The 17,044-nt window shown below is 42.5% G+C and overlaps 1 protein-coding gene across 3 annotated transcripts in view; it reads left to right on the top strand.

Moving 5' to 3' along the window:
* AKT1 (AKT serine/threonine kinase 1) overlaps positions 1 to 12,563 on the top strand; it is a 75,806-nt gene extending 63,243 nt beyond the window's left edge. For all 3 annotated transcript variants that reach the window (XM_087747874.1, XM_087747875.1, XM_087747873.1), the window contains 3 exons: positions 5,301 to 5,388; positions 10,153 to 10,255; positions 10,933 to 12,563. In XM_087747874.1, the coding sequence (XP_087604000.1) occupies positions 5,301 to 5,388; positions 10,153 to 10,255; positions 10,933 to 11,012 (271 nt within the window). In that variant the 3' untranslated portion in view covers positions 11,013 to 12,563. The remainder of the gene's footprint in view (positions 1 to 5,300; positions 5,389 to 10,152; positions 10,256 to 10,932) is intronic.
* The last annotated feature ends 4,481 nt before the right edge of the window (positions 12,564 to 17,044 follow it).

Below are 17,044 nucleotides of genomic sequence, written 5' to 3'. Positions count from 1 at the left end.
AGTCAAGGTGCATGTCTGGGTGCTCTGCTGTGGGAAGGGTAGATGGCTTGAGCAAACTCGCTCTCAGACACAGCTAGGTCTGCAGCCCACCCAGCAGCTGCTGGAGTTGGAAGAGGTAGAGGTGACAGTCATGGGGACCACAGGGGCCTGGAGGTGGTCCCAGTTAGCTGGTGGCAGGCAGGAGGAGGTAACCTTGAATAGCTGTTCCTCTTAGGCAGCAGAGTTCATGCCTTGTGGGCATCCGGAGTTTTGAAACCACGCATGACAAGTGTCTTGTGTTTGCTCTGAAATGTGTGTGTCTTGAGTACAAAAGTGTTTCTAGCTACAGACAACTCCGGTGTCCTGGGTATCACTTGAAATGCAGAGTGCTTGTCAAGTCTTCATGCATGTTTCACCAGGTGCTTTGAGGTAGACGGAGATTTAGCTGTTGTGTGTTTAATTTTAGTCTAAATCGGTTCAGTCCAAAGCTATTCAGAATGAGTTTGGACAAACTTCAAACGGTTCACCCATAAGAAATGTAAATTGAAGCTGAGGAAAACATAAAAGGCAAATTCAAAGAGATTTTTATTCCCAGCTTTCGAGAAATCGGTAGTTTAGAGACTTCCCAAGCCTCGGCATCCTCAAACGCAACTCCTTTGGGATTACTAATGTTGGGGGGTGGGAGCTTTTCCAGTGTTACTGGAACCACTACGTTTGTGTCACACACATGTGGTTAATGAAGAAGTGGGGAAGTAAAGCTCAGCACAGAGCTAGGAATTGCATTAGGCTTTCCAAGTGTCTTAATCTCTGAGCAGGAAAGCCCCCAAAGACTGTGTGCACAGGGCTTTGGGAAGAATATGGCCTTTTCCTTCCAAACTGGAGTCATCAAATTGTGCTGTTCCCAAAGCCACCCAGAGCTTCTCTGCTGCTAGTGCCGGTCACAGGAAAGTAATGTAGGTGCAGTTCCTAAATCCTTCCCGGTGGCTATTAGAGACCCCTGAAGGTAAGGGCTATAGTAAAAGAAGTTACTAGTCTCTGTCCTGACTGTATCAGAGAAGGAGAAATAGGAATCTGTGTGCTCTGAGCTGGTGAACACCAATAGCTTTTGCTGAGCTCATTTTTTTGAGCCTGGTGGCAGTATTGTAGAACCAGGTTTGGGGGCTGGGGGGAGTCAGAGAAATCATGTGAAGACAGAACGGCAACAGAAATGGTGCCTAAAACTGTGGCCGTCTTCTCAGATGAGGATGGTGCACGTGCAAATCTGTACACAACAGATATCCGTCACCTAAAAGTATGACAGTCAGTCCCTTCAGATGAGGATTCGCCCACAGAATCTGTGTTGTGGCTCCTGCTGTGGTGAAGCACGAGCTTATGAATGGGATTATTTGGCAGGGCAGAGTGAAGGCGGTTGCTACCCGCCTTCCTGTGTCGGAGCCTGGCTGTCCTTACTGTAGAAACTTTCTGACTATAAAACTAGAAGTTTGTGGGTTTCTTCTTAAAGAGCTAGGAACGGACCTAGGTGCTGAGCACTGTTTCCTTTTACATGGACAAGTAGAGAAACAGTACTTCTCCTGTGATCCACTAATTGCAATTTTCTGGTCTGTGATAGTAGTACTTTCACTGTTGACTGCGTGTTTATACACTATATATTCTTTTGTGTATATATATTTATATACACAAAAATTACAGTACACACATTTTAAAAACGTGTTTACATTTCCATATGATTTCTCTGTGGAATGGTAGCTGATTGCCCTTGACTCGTGGAGCACAGACATTTGTCACTCAATGATTAAAGGAACTTGCAAGCAATACACAGTTTCATAAAAATTAAAAATGTGGAAGTGGTTTCAGTTTAATATTGACGTTGGACTTTATTAATAATTTTCTCCCAGGGATTTAGCTGAAACATAGGAACAAAAGCTCTCAAATACAGATGGAAGTTAAATGAATAACCAGAATTGTTTGGCAGGTATTTTTTAAAGACCAGTTTAGACAGAAGTTTGGGTTTCGAGGTTTTTTTGTTTTTGTTTTTGTTTTAATGGCTTTTTGGCCTCTGTGCTTTCTGTTGTATTTCCTTGTATACTGTCAATCTTAGTGGCTTTTTCTTTTTAAGTCCTATTTATACTATTTTTGGTTCTGTCTGAAGACTTAAATGCACAGAATTTAACTTTGTTTTACAAGGATGTTTCCAAGACTTTTATTCCTGCTATGTTTTTCTTCAGTCGTTGCATGTCCTTACGAAAGACAAACCTGCTGCTCTTTCAGGTCTTAGTGGTGCTTAACCATGATTTTTGCATTAGGTGCTGATTTAATTTTGTTCTCGTTGAGAGGGTCCTTTCGTAATAATTCTGAAAAACAAGAGTGTATTTTGGAATAAGCCCATATCCAAAATATGAGGTTTCTATCGTTTCCTCATTCACTTTGAATGGATTTGTTTAATAGTATAGATTTTTAAAAGCTAAGTAAAACATCAGGGGCTTTCCTTGGCATTTCCCTGGGTATGTATTTGCCCTTCATGGAACAAAGGCTCGTATTAGATAACGTATTCTCCAAAGCGCTCGGACATGGCTGCAGCCAGCCAGCCTTCCCGCATGCTTCTGCAAAACATGCATCAGGTTCGTCTAGCTTATAGTCACTCCTGAACTTCTGTGCAGAAGTGCAGTCTGTTGACATCTGTGGATAAAGAGGATCGACTCCACCCTCTTCTTCACCACCCATCATCATCTGCGCTGGGGAAGCAACGAGGAGCCTGGTAGAGACTTGACAAAGTCTCTAGACCTGTGGGGAACCAGCCGAGAGATGAGTACTCACAGAGTTTGTCTCTGTTCCAGGCTACTCTGCAGCTGTATAATGTGCTGCCAGACAGATGGGAGAGCCATCATCCGGCTTGGTTTGGCCTGTGGGGCTCTAGGATGAACTTAGACTCGGTCTTTTAGCTTACCTGGGAAAGGAGAGCATCACCCAACACTTTGTGACTCGAAGACTGGGGATCCGTTCCCTGTTCCGCTGCACGTTTCATGAAGGAATGTGAAGGAGCAAACCTCTTAGGTTGCTGTGCTGCTAAATGAATGAGGGCTGGGAAGCAAGCGTGGACTCTGAACTGCCAGGCACCTCTGCTGCTTGGTCTCTCCGGTACAGCTTGCGCTCCCTGAAGACAGTGCTCGGGCATGGCTGAGAGGGCTGCATGCACCAGGATCCATTCCCAGTCGGCAGTAGGGACAAAGTGTCACCGTATTTGACTCCTCCTTGCTAAACAACCGTCTAACGCTGTCCCAGTAGCATTTTGCCTTCAAACTATGTCCTGGAGCATGCAGTACAGTCTCAAGCTGTCAAAATACCACTTCAATGGGCTGTAGCACAGCCTTCACATTCATTATCTATGCATTATCTTTGCATTATCTACGTTATTGCAACACTACAGGCTTGGGGAATAGTGGCTGGAGAGCTGCCTGGCAGAAGAGGACCTGGGGGTGTTGGTTGACAGCTGCCTGAACATGAGCCAGCAGCGTGCTCAAGTGGCCAAGAAGGCCAGTGGCATCCTGGCTTGTATCAGGAGTAGTGTGGCCAGCAGGACCAGGGAGGCGATAGTGCCCCTGTACTCGGCATTGGTGAGGCCGCACCTCGAGTGCTGTGTTCAGTTTTGGGCCCCTCACTCCAAGAAGGACATCGAGGTGCTGGAGCGTGTCCAGAGAAGGGCAACGAAGTTGGTGAAGGGTCTAGAGCACAAGTCTTATGAGGAGAGGCTGAGGGAGCTGAGGTTGTTTAGTCTGGAGAAGAGGAGGCCGAGGGGAGACCTTATTGCTCTGTACAACTACCTGAAAGGAGGTTGTAGTGAGGTGGGGGTTGGTCTCTTCTCCCAAGTAACAAGCAATAGGATGAGAGGAAACGGCCTTGAGCTGCGCCAGGGGAAGTTTAGGTTGGACATTAGGAAAAACTTCTTCACCGAAAGGGCAGTCAGGCCCTGGAACAGGCTGCCCAGGGAAGTGGTTGAGTCTCCATCCCTGGAGGTATTTAAAAGAAGGGTAGATGTGGTGCTTGAGGACATGGTTTAGTGGTGGACTTGGTAGTGCTAGGTTAACAGTTGGACTCGATGATCTTGAGGGTCTTTTCCAACCTTAATGATTCTATGATTCTATGATATTCTGAACTGAAACCCTTCCCTCCACCCCCGAATAATCATGTATTAGGGCCGCAGGGTTACCACATGGGGCCTGGAGGAGATTCAGGGCCAACTGCTGTGCAGCAAGGATGAGGCCTGGCCAGGCAGCTGGGCTTCAGGTTCAAAGAACAGCCCTTAGCCCGTTTCTCTGTAGCGGTATAGCTCAAGCCTTGGTCATGTAGAGCTGTTGTTCCAAGCTCTTAAAATAGGGATAATATCTCAGTTTGCCAGTGGGACCAAGAATTAGAAAACAGGCAGATGCTAGAGGTCAGCCTGGATGAGCATGGTGACACCTCTTGTACTTAGAATCCTGAGAGTTGTCTTAACCTTGTTACCTGAAAGTAAGTCTCCTGCTGATTACTCAGTTTGTGTTTTTGTTTTCTCAGTGCATGCCTTTGCTTGCAGATGTGGTTCAATCTTTTAGAGAACATTTTAACCTCCACAGCAAAATTTAAGCATCTGTTAGCACAAGACTGCAACTAAACTGATTGCATCTATAAGCTGTGTGGACAGTTTTATTTTGGAATAAAAGTGCTTTATCTTGATATACCTTAAGTCAATAAAACACCTTTTGTGCTTTCGTGAAGCCAAGGAGGAGGAAGGTTTAGCATACAACGCGATATTATCGCTGCAGTTGTCAACTGTTTTCTTTAATGGAAATTTAAATCGGGTTGCATGAATCCGTTTGTCTTAAAAATCCTTGCCTCTCTTACACTTCAAAATCAGATTCAGTTTTACTGATGGCATCACTCTGCTCTAGAAAATCGGAAGGGGTAGTCACTTGTTAATGTAGAAAGAGAGAAGGGTGTGTGGCTCAGACCTTTTACTTGTTGGATCTGCTGTGGTCCCTAGACAGCATCTTTCCTGAAGGGTGGGTCTTTTGAATAGTGATTATTATTTTTTTTCTTTGTTTGTTTGTTTAAGAGACACCTTTATTCTAATTCTATTTGTTAGCATGTTTTCAAATCTTTTAGTGGAACTGTGTTGAAGCCTAAAATAGACTATCCTGCAGCCCTTGCACAAAAAACAAACATGAATGCAAATGCTAGAACTGCTCCCAGATGTATTATATAAACTCAGAACTTCTTTACTACTGTTTAATAAGTATAAGAAAAATAACTGTACTCAAACATTTAATTACTTATTTTGCCCCAAACAGGTTAGGTGGTGGTCCTGATGATGCCAAGGAGATCATGCAGCACAAATTCTTCGCTGGCATTGTTTGGCAAGATGTATACGAGAAAAAGGTACTTTTACAACTGTTCTCCCAAGGTGAATTGTAGCTGTGGATACACTGTTTCAAATTTGGTTGCCCTCTGTAAGGTACACAGAAGCCCTCCATGGAAGAGGTTTGCAATTGTTCTTAATGAGGCTAAATTGCTTCATGTTTCTTAACATACTGTAATCCGATTACATTCTAAACCAAAGCTTTTTTTCCGCAATGAGAGGACTATGTCTCAATGAGATACTTGTTTCTGTGACTGAATAAGTAGGATGTAACCAAAATTGCTTCCAAATTTAGACAGTATATAAGCTTTTAAAATGGCTTTTCCTGTGAATTCTTGTTGCCGTTTCTTGCTATCAACTGATTTATCCCTCGTGAGCCCAGGAGTTAGTGTTGGTTCCTCAGCATTGGGAAGCAAAACTTCCTAGAAGCAGTAGTGGAAGATGGGCTGTTTGTTCCCTTTGCGTTTTTCCTGTCTTGAATGATGAAATTAGACTGAATAGGCAAGTGCAGAGAAGTGTAGACTTTGACATCAATCCAAACCTAATATTTTTTCTCTCGGTGACAGATGGCTGATGTGAAGTGTCTGCATTTCATGCTGTTCCTCATTGGTTTTCCTTGAGACCCAGAGTTTGTAGGCTTTCCAGTGGGAGCCACTGAAGTCAAAGAGCCCAGCCCTTTCCGTAGGAGTGTGTTTCATCAGTTGTCTGTGCCTCACTGTCCCTTCGTTCCCAGATAACTTATTCCACTCCTCCAAGATGCCCTGCTTCATGCTCTCAGGGCGATCTGCTGTTGTCCTCTCCCATTTGATTCTCACCAGCCATGTTTTCCGTAACGCTCACGTGAAATGCAGCTAACTAAAACGCGGGTCTGGTGATTCAAGGCTCCCTTCTACTGGTGCCATGCGATCTCACTCAATCCCAGCCTTTCCCGATTTCCTGCTTTCCCCCTGCAGCCCCTCATGATATCAGATCTCATTTGATTTCTAAATACAGTTTAGTTCTCCCTCCAGTTGGTGGGAGGTAATAAACTTAGCAGAAACTGAGTTTTAATTCTTTGGATTCTTTCAGTAAAACTAATACAGTGATCTGTTAGCAATGATTGTATTCTTAAAAAAAAAAAAAGTGTTAACACTGCTGGTTTCCATACTGCAGCAGGAGAATTGTCCAGTGCTTGTATACAATTACAAAGAGAGCTCTGTTTCCTTCTCTTCTTTCACTTCCTCACAGATTAGTGTGGCTAAAGGGAACTGAAAAATCATAAAATAAGTTTTTGTGCCTTGAAAGTGTAGATAAGAGTTTAGACCTCTCCTTTCAAAGCATCCCTTGAGAGCGAACTGCGTGCGGTCATGAGGGCAGGAGGGAGTTGCATGGTTTATTCAGTATAATGTAAAAAGTATATTTGAATTACTGTTCTAAACAGGAGTTATCCTCATTTTCACCCAGCTGACAAGCTGAATACTTGGGCTTTTGCTGGTTTTTTGCAGTTTAAGGTAAAAAGTTGATAACGGGGCTCAAATGTCTTCAGTGAGGTTATTTGTTCTTTGATGGTATTCCTGCTTCCCTGAATGGAGAAGAAATCGCACAATCTGGAGGCAATTTATTTATCCGTAGGACTGAGAAAGCCTACGTAAATTGTCCCATAGTAGTACTGACTCAGATTGTTGTGGAAACTACCAGGAAATTCACACATTTTGGAGACAACAGCGTGCTAACCGAGACTATTTCTGACCTTGGCATATCCAAGGAGGCTGGATTCTGGTTTTGCTCCTGTCCCGTTAGCATGTGCATCTGAAATTGAATGTAAACCATTACCTACTGTAGAAATAGCCATGCTGTGCAAATGAAGAGATTTCAAAAAGCCTGTGAGTAATTGCTGCCTGCGTTCTGGGTGGTCCAAACAGAATCTTGCAGCATTTACCTGAAATGCAGTCTCACGGATAAAAGCTGAATTTTGTCAGCTGCCTAGAGGTGTTTATGTGCTAAGCTTGGTTACCCACTATCTCCAGATAATGGTGAATATGTTTATGAATATAGGCTTGGGGTAATCGAGAACACTTACTTTGTAATTAAGTTTTTTGGAAACGTAGTTTTGCTATGAATTATAAGGAGTTTTGAATAACTGGGGTTGTCCCAAGAATATAAAATATTCATTAGACTCTTCTGAGGGAGTGTCGTTATTTGTCGCTGGTGCAAAGAAAGGTGGGATTTAATTTGCAGTATTTTGCCCACCCAGAAGCGAAACACGCAATGAGATTTTAATCATATGGGGTTTTTTTTCTGGTCTTTTCTGTCTCTTAAACCTGCCTGTCTCTTAAGCCTGCGGGTGTCATGCTGGTCTGCAGCAGTGGGAAGCTACAGGTGGCACCTCTCTGCCAGCGGAACTGCAGAGCTATTGCAGTGACAGCTTTTCAGTAAAGCAACATATTTGCTTGGTAAAGCCAGCGTTAGAGCTTTCTGCGGCTTCCCCTCTGTTTCCAGCTTAATGTTCTGAATTTGACAGCTAGGAAGAAAAAAATTGTCTTGTGGGTGCATCATAATCTGTCTCAAATTGCTTTTAACAGATACTAAAATAAAAGGGAAAATGATCCAGGCAGCGCTAGCCCATTACACATGTGTTCTGACTTAGGATTGCTGCTCCGAGTCATTCTGCTGTGCATAGTTCAGGTGTCTGCTGCAGTGCCCAAGTCCTAAATCACTCTGTGCTGTGCACAGCAAGCTAGAGCAACTGGGAGCACCGCGAGTGCCAAAACCACCATTAGCTTAAAAGGACAGCTAGAACTTCACACACACACGCACGCACGGCTTGGCAAAAACAGACCAAGGTTCGCTTTAAGGAGACGGAGAATAGAGTTAAAATGTGAAAGAAAGAATGCTCATCCTCAGCAGGGTTTTTATACATAATCTGCTGGTTTGATTCGATTGCGAATAGCGTTATTAACATTATAATGCCAAGCATTCCCTCTTCAGTAGCTTCGGGAGGACTCAGAGTGACTCCTGGCTTTGGGATATCCTGTTTCCTCTTCCTTTTTAAATTCAGGACATAAAGACCACTTCTAAGGACCTAATTTTTTTCACAGGAACATTTGCCAGGCTCCTTTAAGTCATCCTTGGGCACGGAGGATCATTAATAATTCAAAAAAAAGATGATGAATAGATACTGTAATTGTGCTCTCTTAAAATAAACAGAATTTTTATGTCCCTTAATTTTTAAAGATTGGTTTTAAACGGTAGAATGTTTCTTTGTATTTGGAAATATCACCTTATGTGTAGATTACACTGCTTAAAAAGTCTTTACATTGAAAATGAAGGACGTCATTGGATTGTTGTTTGTAAGACAGGACAATGCTCTGTTAGGTGCTCTCAAAACAGATCAAAAAGATGATCCTGGTGATAGGGAGCTTGAAGGTAGTGCTTTTCTTATTCACCAACTTGCCAAGCAAATGATCCTTCAGATCTAAGCCCGAGGAAAAGTTAGGGGTGGGGAAGACGGGCTTTCTTTGTACACGCAAGATTTGCTGATGTTTTCCAGGTAGTGATTTCTGTCAGTGGTGTTCTTATTTCTGTAAGAGCAGAAGTGCAGGTCTCGGGGTCACTGCCTAATTCCAGCTGGAGCAATTTACCATTTGCCTTCATAAACCTTTCCCTGCAGTTTCAGATTGGAAGCCGTATACTTCCTCTATCACGCTTCTAAATTGTTGCCTGGTGTGGCTCTGTGCTATTAAAAGATGGCCATGCTTAACCCCAGTGGTGGGCGAACTGAAGCCCAGCGCCCAGAGCTATTACATGTCCTCTGTGGGAGGGCTAAGAACAGTGTTTACATTCTGTTTCTACCGCATCGTGCAGCACGGAGGTGAGCAAGGTCTGAATCCCAGCTCCGTTGCCCTCCAAAATTGTACGTGTTCCAACTCTGTGCATCTGTATGCAACCAGCTCCGCCGCCCCGCTTCCCAGGCGCGCTCCTCCTCCAGCCCCAGTCAAGCAGCTCCGCTCCATCTGGAGTTCCCCTTGCCAGCGCTTGCCTAGGTACACATGGATGATTTCTAGCCTGTCTGCCCAAGCGAGTGTCAAGAATAAAACCCAAATAGTGCAACTCGTGGTGTAATAAGAGGAGAATGTTCACCACTAAGCGTGCTGTATTTTTTGTAAGCACTCCAGATTTTTTAAGTTCAGAGTTGATATCAAACTGCTTTTGGAGACTGGGAGTATAAATGCTTAACGTTGCTGCTGCCGTATCCTAAATTCTCCCGGGTTGGTCCGACCTACGGCACGGTTGCAGTCAGAGCTGCATGGGCACAGTAGCTCTGTAGCTGAAATTTTTTTGTGAATATTACAAACCTCGTGGTGATACGCAAGGCTAGCTGATCAGTTTGGTATCACTGAGCATCTTGCTTATTCATTTTCATCCTCCTCAAGCATGAATCTGACTAGATGCAGTTGACAATTTCCATATAATTAGGTGGGGAACCAGTGTATACTATGATTTTTAAACATTTGTAAGCATGTTATTTATTACTTGAAGAAATGTTAGGATTCTAGGTTTTTCTTCGTGCAATTAAATCCTAGAGACAAAATGCCTTAAATGTACCATGAATAGGAAGTGCACACCTAAATAAATACTTTTTACTGTATATGGTTCCTTCTTTATGAGCTGGTGTTTTTTAAACTTATTATAGGAATGTAGGAAAAGGCACTGTAGCTTATAACTCTTTCAAATTCTACCTGTTTCAAACAGTACTGCAAGAACCTGTAAACGGACAGTATTTTTTTTTTTCTCGCTTTTCATAGCTTGTACCTCCGTTTAAGCCACAAGTTACATCTGAAACAGATACAAGATACTTTGATGAAGAATTTACAGCACAGATGATAACAATCACTCCTCCTGACCAAGGTAAAGTTTTCCTAAATGTTGCCCACTATGTTCTCCAGACGACCAGAAATAATTTGCTGTAATTACGTGGTGTCTTTAGACCATGTGAAAAAGCATCAGTTTAAACTTGCGTGTGTTCCATACGTATATTTGACCAAGAAGCTGGTAAACTGATGTGAAACTTTCCAGTTTGGGAGAGGAAAAACCTGTTTTAGTGAAATTATTTGTACTGTTTTCTTTTCCAAATCTGCGTGTTCCCACTGGAAAATACTTCTGTTCAGGAGTTTTGCGTGTGTACATCTGCACACACACTGTGTAAATGCAAGCAATCAATTGAGTATGGACTAACGTCCATATTCAATCAAAATATATTTTATTTTCATGCTAACTGAGCATGTTTGATGCTCTGAAATAGCAATTGCCAGAAATTCAGAACACTGCGTATGGATTTAAGCAATGCAGCTCCTAGCAATTTTAAATGGACAGCCGAGCAACTGTTGACATACAGCAATCAGGACCTTCTGTGATGCCCATTTAATGGGCTGCGATGTAAGCCTTCCTGTTTCTTTGTCCTTTCAAGTTGTGGAAGAAGAAGGCAACAGTGAAATTTTCTGGAATAACTTTGCTGTGCATTATCTTACTGTTTGTTTACTTAAAAAGGTAGCAAATGTTGTCTACTGATTTTTTTCATTTTTCAGATGACAGCATGGATTGTGTAGATAACGAGAGAAGACCTCATTTTCCTCAGTTCTCCTATTCAGCCAGTGGAACCGCTTAATGTTTTGCAATGTTTGCCCATTCAGAAACAAAACAGACTGCATTTTGGGGACCTTACTTCAATGGACACTAGAGAACTTTCTATATTATCTGAATTACAAACTGTGTTTGTATTACAATTTAGATGAATTTGTAGGAAGCCTCACAGATTCTGTATTTAAAATAATTCTTTGATGCATTTTTGAGAAGGAAAACAAATCCATTCTTAAAGTATTACGTCAAGGCTTTTATGCTGAATGACCATAGGTTTTTAAGAACATACACCAAAACTGTTTACTTTAGAAATAATTAAGGTATTCAACATATCAGCAACTCTGACCAGAAAATACCCTTATTTTATTTATTTCATACAGTTCATTATCTAAATATAGAATCTGCACTCTGAACAATTAGATTTGTATAGGAAGATATAAGACTTTAGTAGCTAGTGCAATAATATAAGCAACAAAGTGAACAAACTCTGGAGGGTTAAGGTTCAAACTCATTTTGGACAGCAGTGAAGTGTCATCCAACTCCAGAAAACCAACTATAGGAACAGCATTAATGGCCTCAGTGAGGTAAATCAAAAAGCAAGAGTTATTTTTGTTATAACATCTGCTACAAGACATTACATATCAAACTGAATCCAGTGGAATTGCCATGTCATACAGATGAGTATTCCGTTCTAGACAGTGCATTTAATTATTCCATTTGCATAGGGTTTAGGAATACTTCATAGGATTGGCTTCTCAGAATCTAGAAAACGCTTGATTTACCAATCTGATATGAAATGCAACAACGCAAAATCACCCACTTTCACCACTGTATAAAAATACCATACAGGTCTAAGTGAGAAATCATCTTAATGAGTGAGTCAACCAGACAAAAGTACATTTTGGCACTGAAGTAATGACTTGTTGCCGCTTTTTTTTATGAAAAGATATATGAATATGTATAAACACTTAATAATTTTTTGCATCATGCCAGATCATTTCTTCTTTCTTGAGTGTGCATTAAAGGTATCAGCCAACAGTTCATGGTGCCTTCTCACTCTTGAAGATTCACTTTAACAGTGTTTCCCATGTATAAGAGAAAAACTAGGTTGAAACTTCATATGTGTTTGAGTAATAATGGTGTTCAAAAAGTGAATTTTTTTTTGTTTGTTTTTCATTTTTAATCTTAGTGGAAAATTCCCCACACCCTATTTTTGTTGTATCATGTTTCTTTGTAATTTTCATAAAAGCAGTCTTATTCTGTCTCTGCTGCGAATGAATTTATTCCGTTGTAGGTTGTGTTCTCTTAAATTGCCTTTTTTTTGTTTTTCATTCTTTTGACTGTATAAAAATGATGACATGTACTGCAGTTAACTAGCATTTAATTTTTTTTATTTGAAAGGGAGTATATTATGAAAACCCTCGCTTCCCCTTTCCATCAGAAACTGCTGTGTTTGCACAGAGAGCCCATCACCCTGACTTTTTTTTTAACAACGTTCAACTCTAGTATTTTTACTCATGATATGAAAGTTTCCCTCCAAATACTTAAATAAAAATTGCTTTAACAAGTTAGGTTCTTATTTCTTGTGGTTGGAGCCTTCTGAATTTGTAGAGATGGCAACAACTGCTCCAGTTTCTTGAGTCTGATGTGCACATCACTGAGGGATTTAGGCTTTTCTCCCCCTCCTCAGTTGTTTCATCTCTGTGCTGATCACTATGCAAAGATAATTTTGGAAAACGTTAGTTAAAGGAAATACGCCCTGCGCCAGATATTGTTTGTCTTGAGGTGAATGAGGACAGGCCTCATTTTGCTGTTCTCCTGATGCCCGTGCGATTGTGTTACTGAGGCCCTCATCTTCAAAGGTATTTCTATTCCAGTCACTCGGGCCAGCGTACGATATATAATACTGCGTTTCCTTTCTAGGAACTAATATTAATCGTTTCTAGGAGGTAGTTACACAAGGCTGGAATGTCCTTTTTCAAACAAGAATACAGAGGAAAATAGAAGAACATCCAAGAACAACTGCAGTGTGCTTCTAACTAAGCACAGAAGTTGCAACTGTAGTAAGCCATTAAACATCCAAAACGCTTTTTGGTTCAAGGAATATAATTCCCAGTAGACTTTACTGCACATTTTATGCAAGGAGGGAAAGTGAAAGGAGGGATCTGTGTCTCTGTAGTGGATACCTTGCACTGATGCTGGACAGCCTCTCCCCTTCTGCCAGTCTGATCTCCTGGCTGCTCTCCTTTGCTTCCAAGCCTTCAGCTGAGTTTGCAGCCAGCCCGGGGACAAAGTCCAAAGAACTCTTCTGCAAGTCTACAAGCCCCGACAAGTTCTGAACTAACACACTTCGTGCATCCAAATATAGGCAACACGGATGAACAAAGGTCACCATCATCTGGCCCAGGAAAATCTGGTCTTCCAAGTGCAGGAGCAGACACGGATCGGGTTGTTCTGTTGAGGCTCAGTATTTTTCTGCCAGTTGTTGCTAAAGGATTTTTGTTTTAATTCCTGTATATAAAACAGAACTTAAAAAAAAAAAAAAAGCTGCCAAAAAAGTCTGGGAATCTTAGTATTGTTAGGGACAGTGAGCTGTGAGGGCCACACCTGAATGCAGGGTCTTCTGGATATTTTCCCTCATTTTGCCTGTGATTATTCAAAACGCCTTGCCTGTCATCTATAATTGAACGATTACCAGCATTACAGCTGTCTGCCTGCAAACGTAAAGCGTGTTCTTCAAATTCAGGTTTAGCGCAGAGGAGCAGTAGCATATCCATCGCCGTTAGCATCCTCTTGTCTTTCCCTACCCATCACAAGTCCGTGACCTGAGCGCCGTTCACCTTGGGTTGCTTTTGTGCCATATATCCAGAGACTGCTTAAATCTTGCATGTTCCTTTTAGCTCTTTAATTTGAAAACCCAAAACTTTTCTAACTATGTGTACAGCCAAAACCTCCTCATTCTTCCTTCTGGCATTGCCAAATGTCATCTTGCTCTGGTGTTGCACATTGCAGCAAAGATGGTGCATCCCAAGTGCAGAATGCTGGCAGTACACGTATGTTATGGCCCAGGAACTTGGTTGTAAATTCAGGTCGGGAGAAAAATAGAAAAAAAAAAACCAAACTTTGCAAGAGCCAGTGAGTAACATGCAGTTCTCTGTGTGCCACTGACTGCGGTCAGAAGATGAGGTTGGCTGAGCACTGGTCAAAACAGAGAGACACTGCTCTTGTGCTGCTCGGGGTTAGGAGGCGTTGGCAGAAGCCAGGTAATTGTGCAAATTCAATTTTATATTGTCTTGTGTAACTAAAACATCCAGTACAATCCCACTAGGATATGGCAGGCTGTTCTCCCTTTAAACTGGGTGAAGATCACCGTGGTTGATAACATTCCCCTCTGCACAAACTATGACCTCTTGCCCCCCACAATAATATAAACTGTGCTTGCTTCATTTTTCCTTCTACACCATTACCCCTCCAGAAGGTAACCTCTACGTGCTCTCGGGCAGGCCTCGAGTATCTCAGCTGCTATTTGAACTTGTTCCCGGTTTTGCACCTGAGAAAGAAATTACGATTGATTTTGGAGGTTTGAGGGTAAAAACTTTCCCTGATTGATTGTTTGAATGGGACGATCTTTGGTTTAACTGGGGGTGAAGTCTCTTGGATTGCTTACGTGCATTTAAATGCTCAGCACGAGTACTGTATTCTTCATACTCCTAAGTGTTTGTGGGTTTTTTTTAAATCTTTGTCAGAGAAAATACCCTTGCCTTTTTAGCGAGCGTATGCCAAGTGAGATTTTTATCTCCAGTAGCAGGGTTTAGGACGGTGGTCCCAAATTAGAGGTCACAACCTATAGTGGGAACGCAAACTCCAAGGAGACGGAGTTGCAGAAGAGGAGCCCGCACACGTACAGCGCCCGTGAGAGTCGCCTGGGTTTTCTGCCTGAGCAGTTTGGGAAATGATAATTTGGGAGGAAGGTTTGATTTCTTTCGCTGTATCTGAAAGAGCTTCGGAGGTAAAAACACATTTGAAGAAATGGGCGACTGTAAAAGGATCTGGTTTCTTCAGTGTTGCAAATGACTGTGTTTGTCTTCCACTTTTAGCTCAATTTTCTTAATAACAGGGAGGTTAATTGCCACTAGAAGTAAAACGAAAAGAACACACAGTGCCTATAGCAAATGGGAGCTTATTATCCCCAGTGCAGCTGAGTGTACAGACGCTTGGTAGCTCTGTCTAATGGAACATATGTTGCATTCTAATCAGGTGATGACTACTTGCTCTGTGTCTGAAATCCTTTTCAACAAAACCCTTGTGTTACAGTAGTCCCTTTTTTTTCCCCCCCTTTAATTTTTGTACCTGCTGGTCACCATCCTGGTTTTGTGAGCATGGTGGGTTTGTTCTTGAGGACCAGATCAAGGACTTTGTATGTGAAAACACGACTTCCCTCTGTGGTTTTTCAGCGTGCTCGTAGCTCGGTTCTCGGTTTCTCCTTCGCTGAAGCCCTGCTTTCGCATGGTTGTCTGCCTGCTACCGCTCACGACCTGTTTCTCTAGAGACGGGCTTCATGAACTTCTTCCTGTGTTAAATGTAACCCTGCTCTCTGCTGAGATTCCATTTTTATGAATTTTTCCACACTCTTTCTTTGTGTCGTCTGTCATATTACTGTAACTGCTTGTATTTCGCATCTTCATCAGGTCCTTGAGTTGGTTTCAAGCAGAGAATGACCGCACAGACGGTGGCTGCTGTCTTGTCTGAATTCTGAGGGTCTCTCAAATTCTGCACGTTTTTAAAATAATACCTAACTTTCACCCCACAGAAGATACTACAATTATTTTGAGTACCAGAGTGAAAATTCTTCACAGAAACAGGAGACACAATCCCTACCCCAAATGTTGTGATCTTTTGTTATTTGTAAACTCTACCATAGCTATTTCCTCGCACTGTTACGTTTTTACGGTACTGATGCTGTTAGCCAGAAAACTGCTGGGTAGCACTGCGAAAACCTGTATCGGAACAAAAAATAGTGATTGTGCTCTTCAGCACAGTGCCTGGGAATTCATCGAAATCGGATGACAACGATCAGAAAAATACATGCTAAAACATAATATTTTTTTTAGAAAAAAGCGAAACCAGTAATACTTCCTTCAGCTTATTGAAGTACGGCGACTGGAACAACTGGGACTCCTTTGGGGACGTCTTGCTGGCCGTGCTGGGAGCAGGGGCACTGGGCTAAACGATCTCCAGAATCCCTGCAAACCTCAGCTAGTCTGTGAGTCCGCTTGGTGAGTTAGGTCCTGGAGCTGAGCGCACGTGCTTTAGTGAAGGACGGGGCTGCGCGGGGGTGTTTCCCTGTCACCTCTGGTGTGCATTTATACTTCCAGGCCGATACAGCCTCTCTACTACTTTCATACAATCAATGTGACTCAGCACCAGCTTTGCTTTGAGATGCTTCCAGTAATACAAATCCTGCATTTTTCTCATTTATGTCCTTGGCCCTGGTCATCCCAAGTTCACTCCACTTACTGTTTTAAGCAAAGTATGTATCTTTGTTGAATTCGTACACGTTTTATTGCATTATAGTTTTGTACCTTATTTTCGCAGGGATATGAAGAGTACCTTGTATTCTAGTATATTGTCACTTGCTGACCTGGAGGTTGTCAGCGTGTTCCTCTAAAGCAGGAACGCCAGTGCTTGCCCTCACGTTGCTAGGGATGGGTGCAGGCAGGCTGGATACTCTAGGTTTCCTCCTGAGATGACTAGGAGAGAAAACCCGGAGGGATATTTACCCTTTCAGGTGAAGGATGATGTCTGCTTTGCAGTAGGCTTTGCACTCTAACAGGATCCTTTGGCTGTTTCTGAAAGGCTGCATTAACACCATCACCACCAGGCACTTTCACATCTGCTTGGTTTTGGTGGTTGCAGCTTTTCCTTTCCGCAGCATCATGCCCAAAATAGATTCCTTTAATGGTCTTTTCACCTGCCTGACACAGAAGCTGTTTCTGGTGCAGGCTGGAGCTGCCAGCTCCCGTAAGGCGGCTGGCGCCGGGAGCTTCGCAGCTGTACCCC

The sequence above is a fragment of the Nipponia nippon genome, unplaced genomic scaffold (genome assembly GCF_047370975.1).
Source record: "Nipponia nippon isolate SJK-2023a ecotype South Korea unplaced genomic scaffold, ASM4737097v1 scaffold_11, whole genome shotgun sequence".
In the NCBI taxonomy this organism is placed as follows: domain Eukaryota; kingdom Metazoa; phylum Chordata; class Aves; order Pelecaniformes; family Threskiornithidae; genus Nipponia; species Nipponia nippon.
Note: the sequence above shows the minus strand (reverse complement) of the source record. Positions and strands in the feature narration are given on the sequence as shown.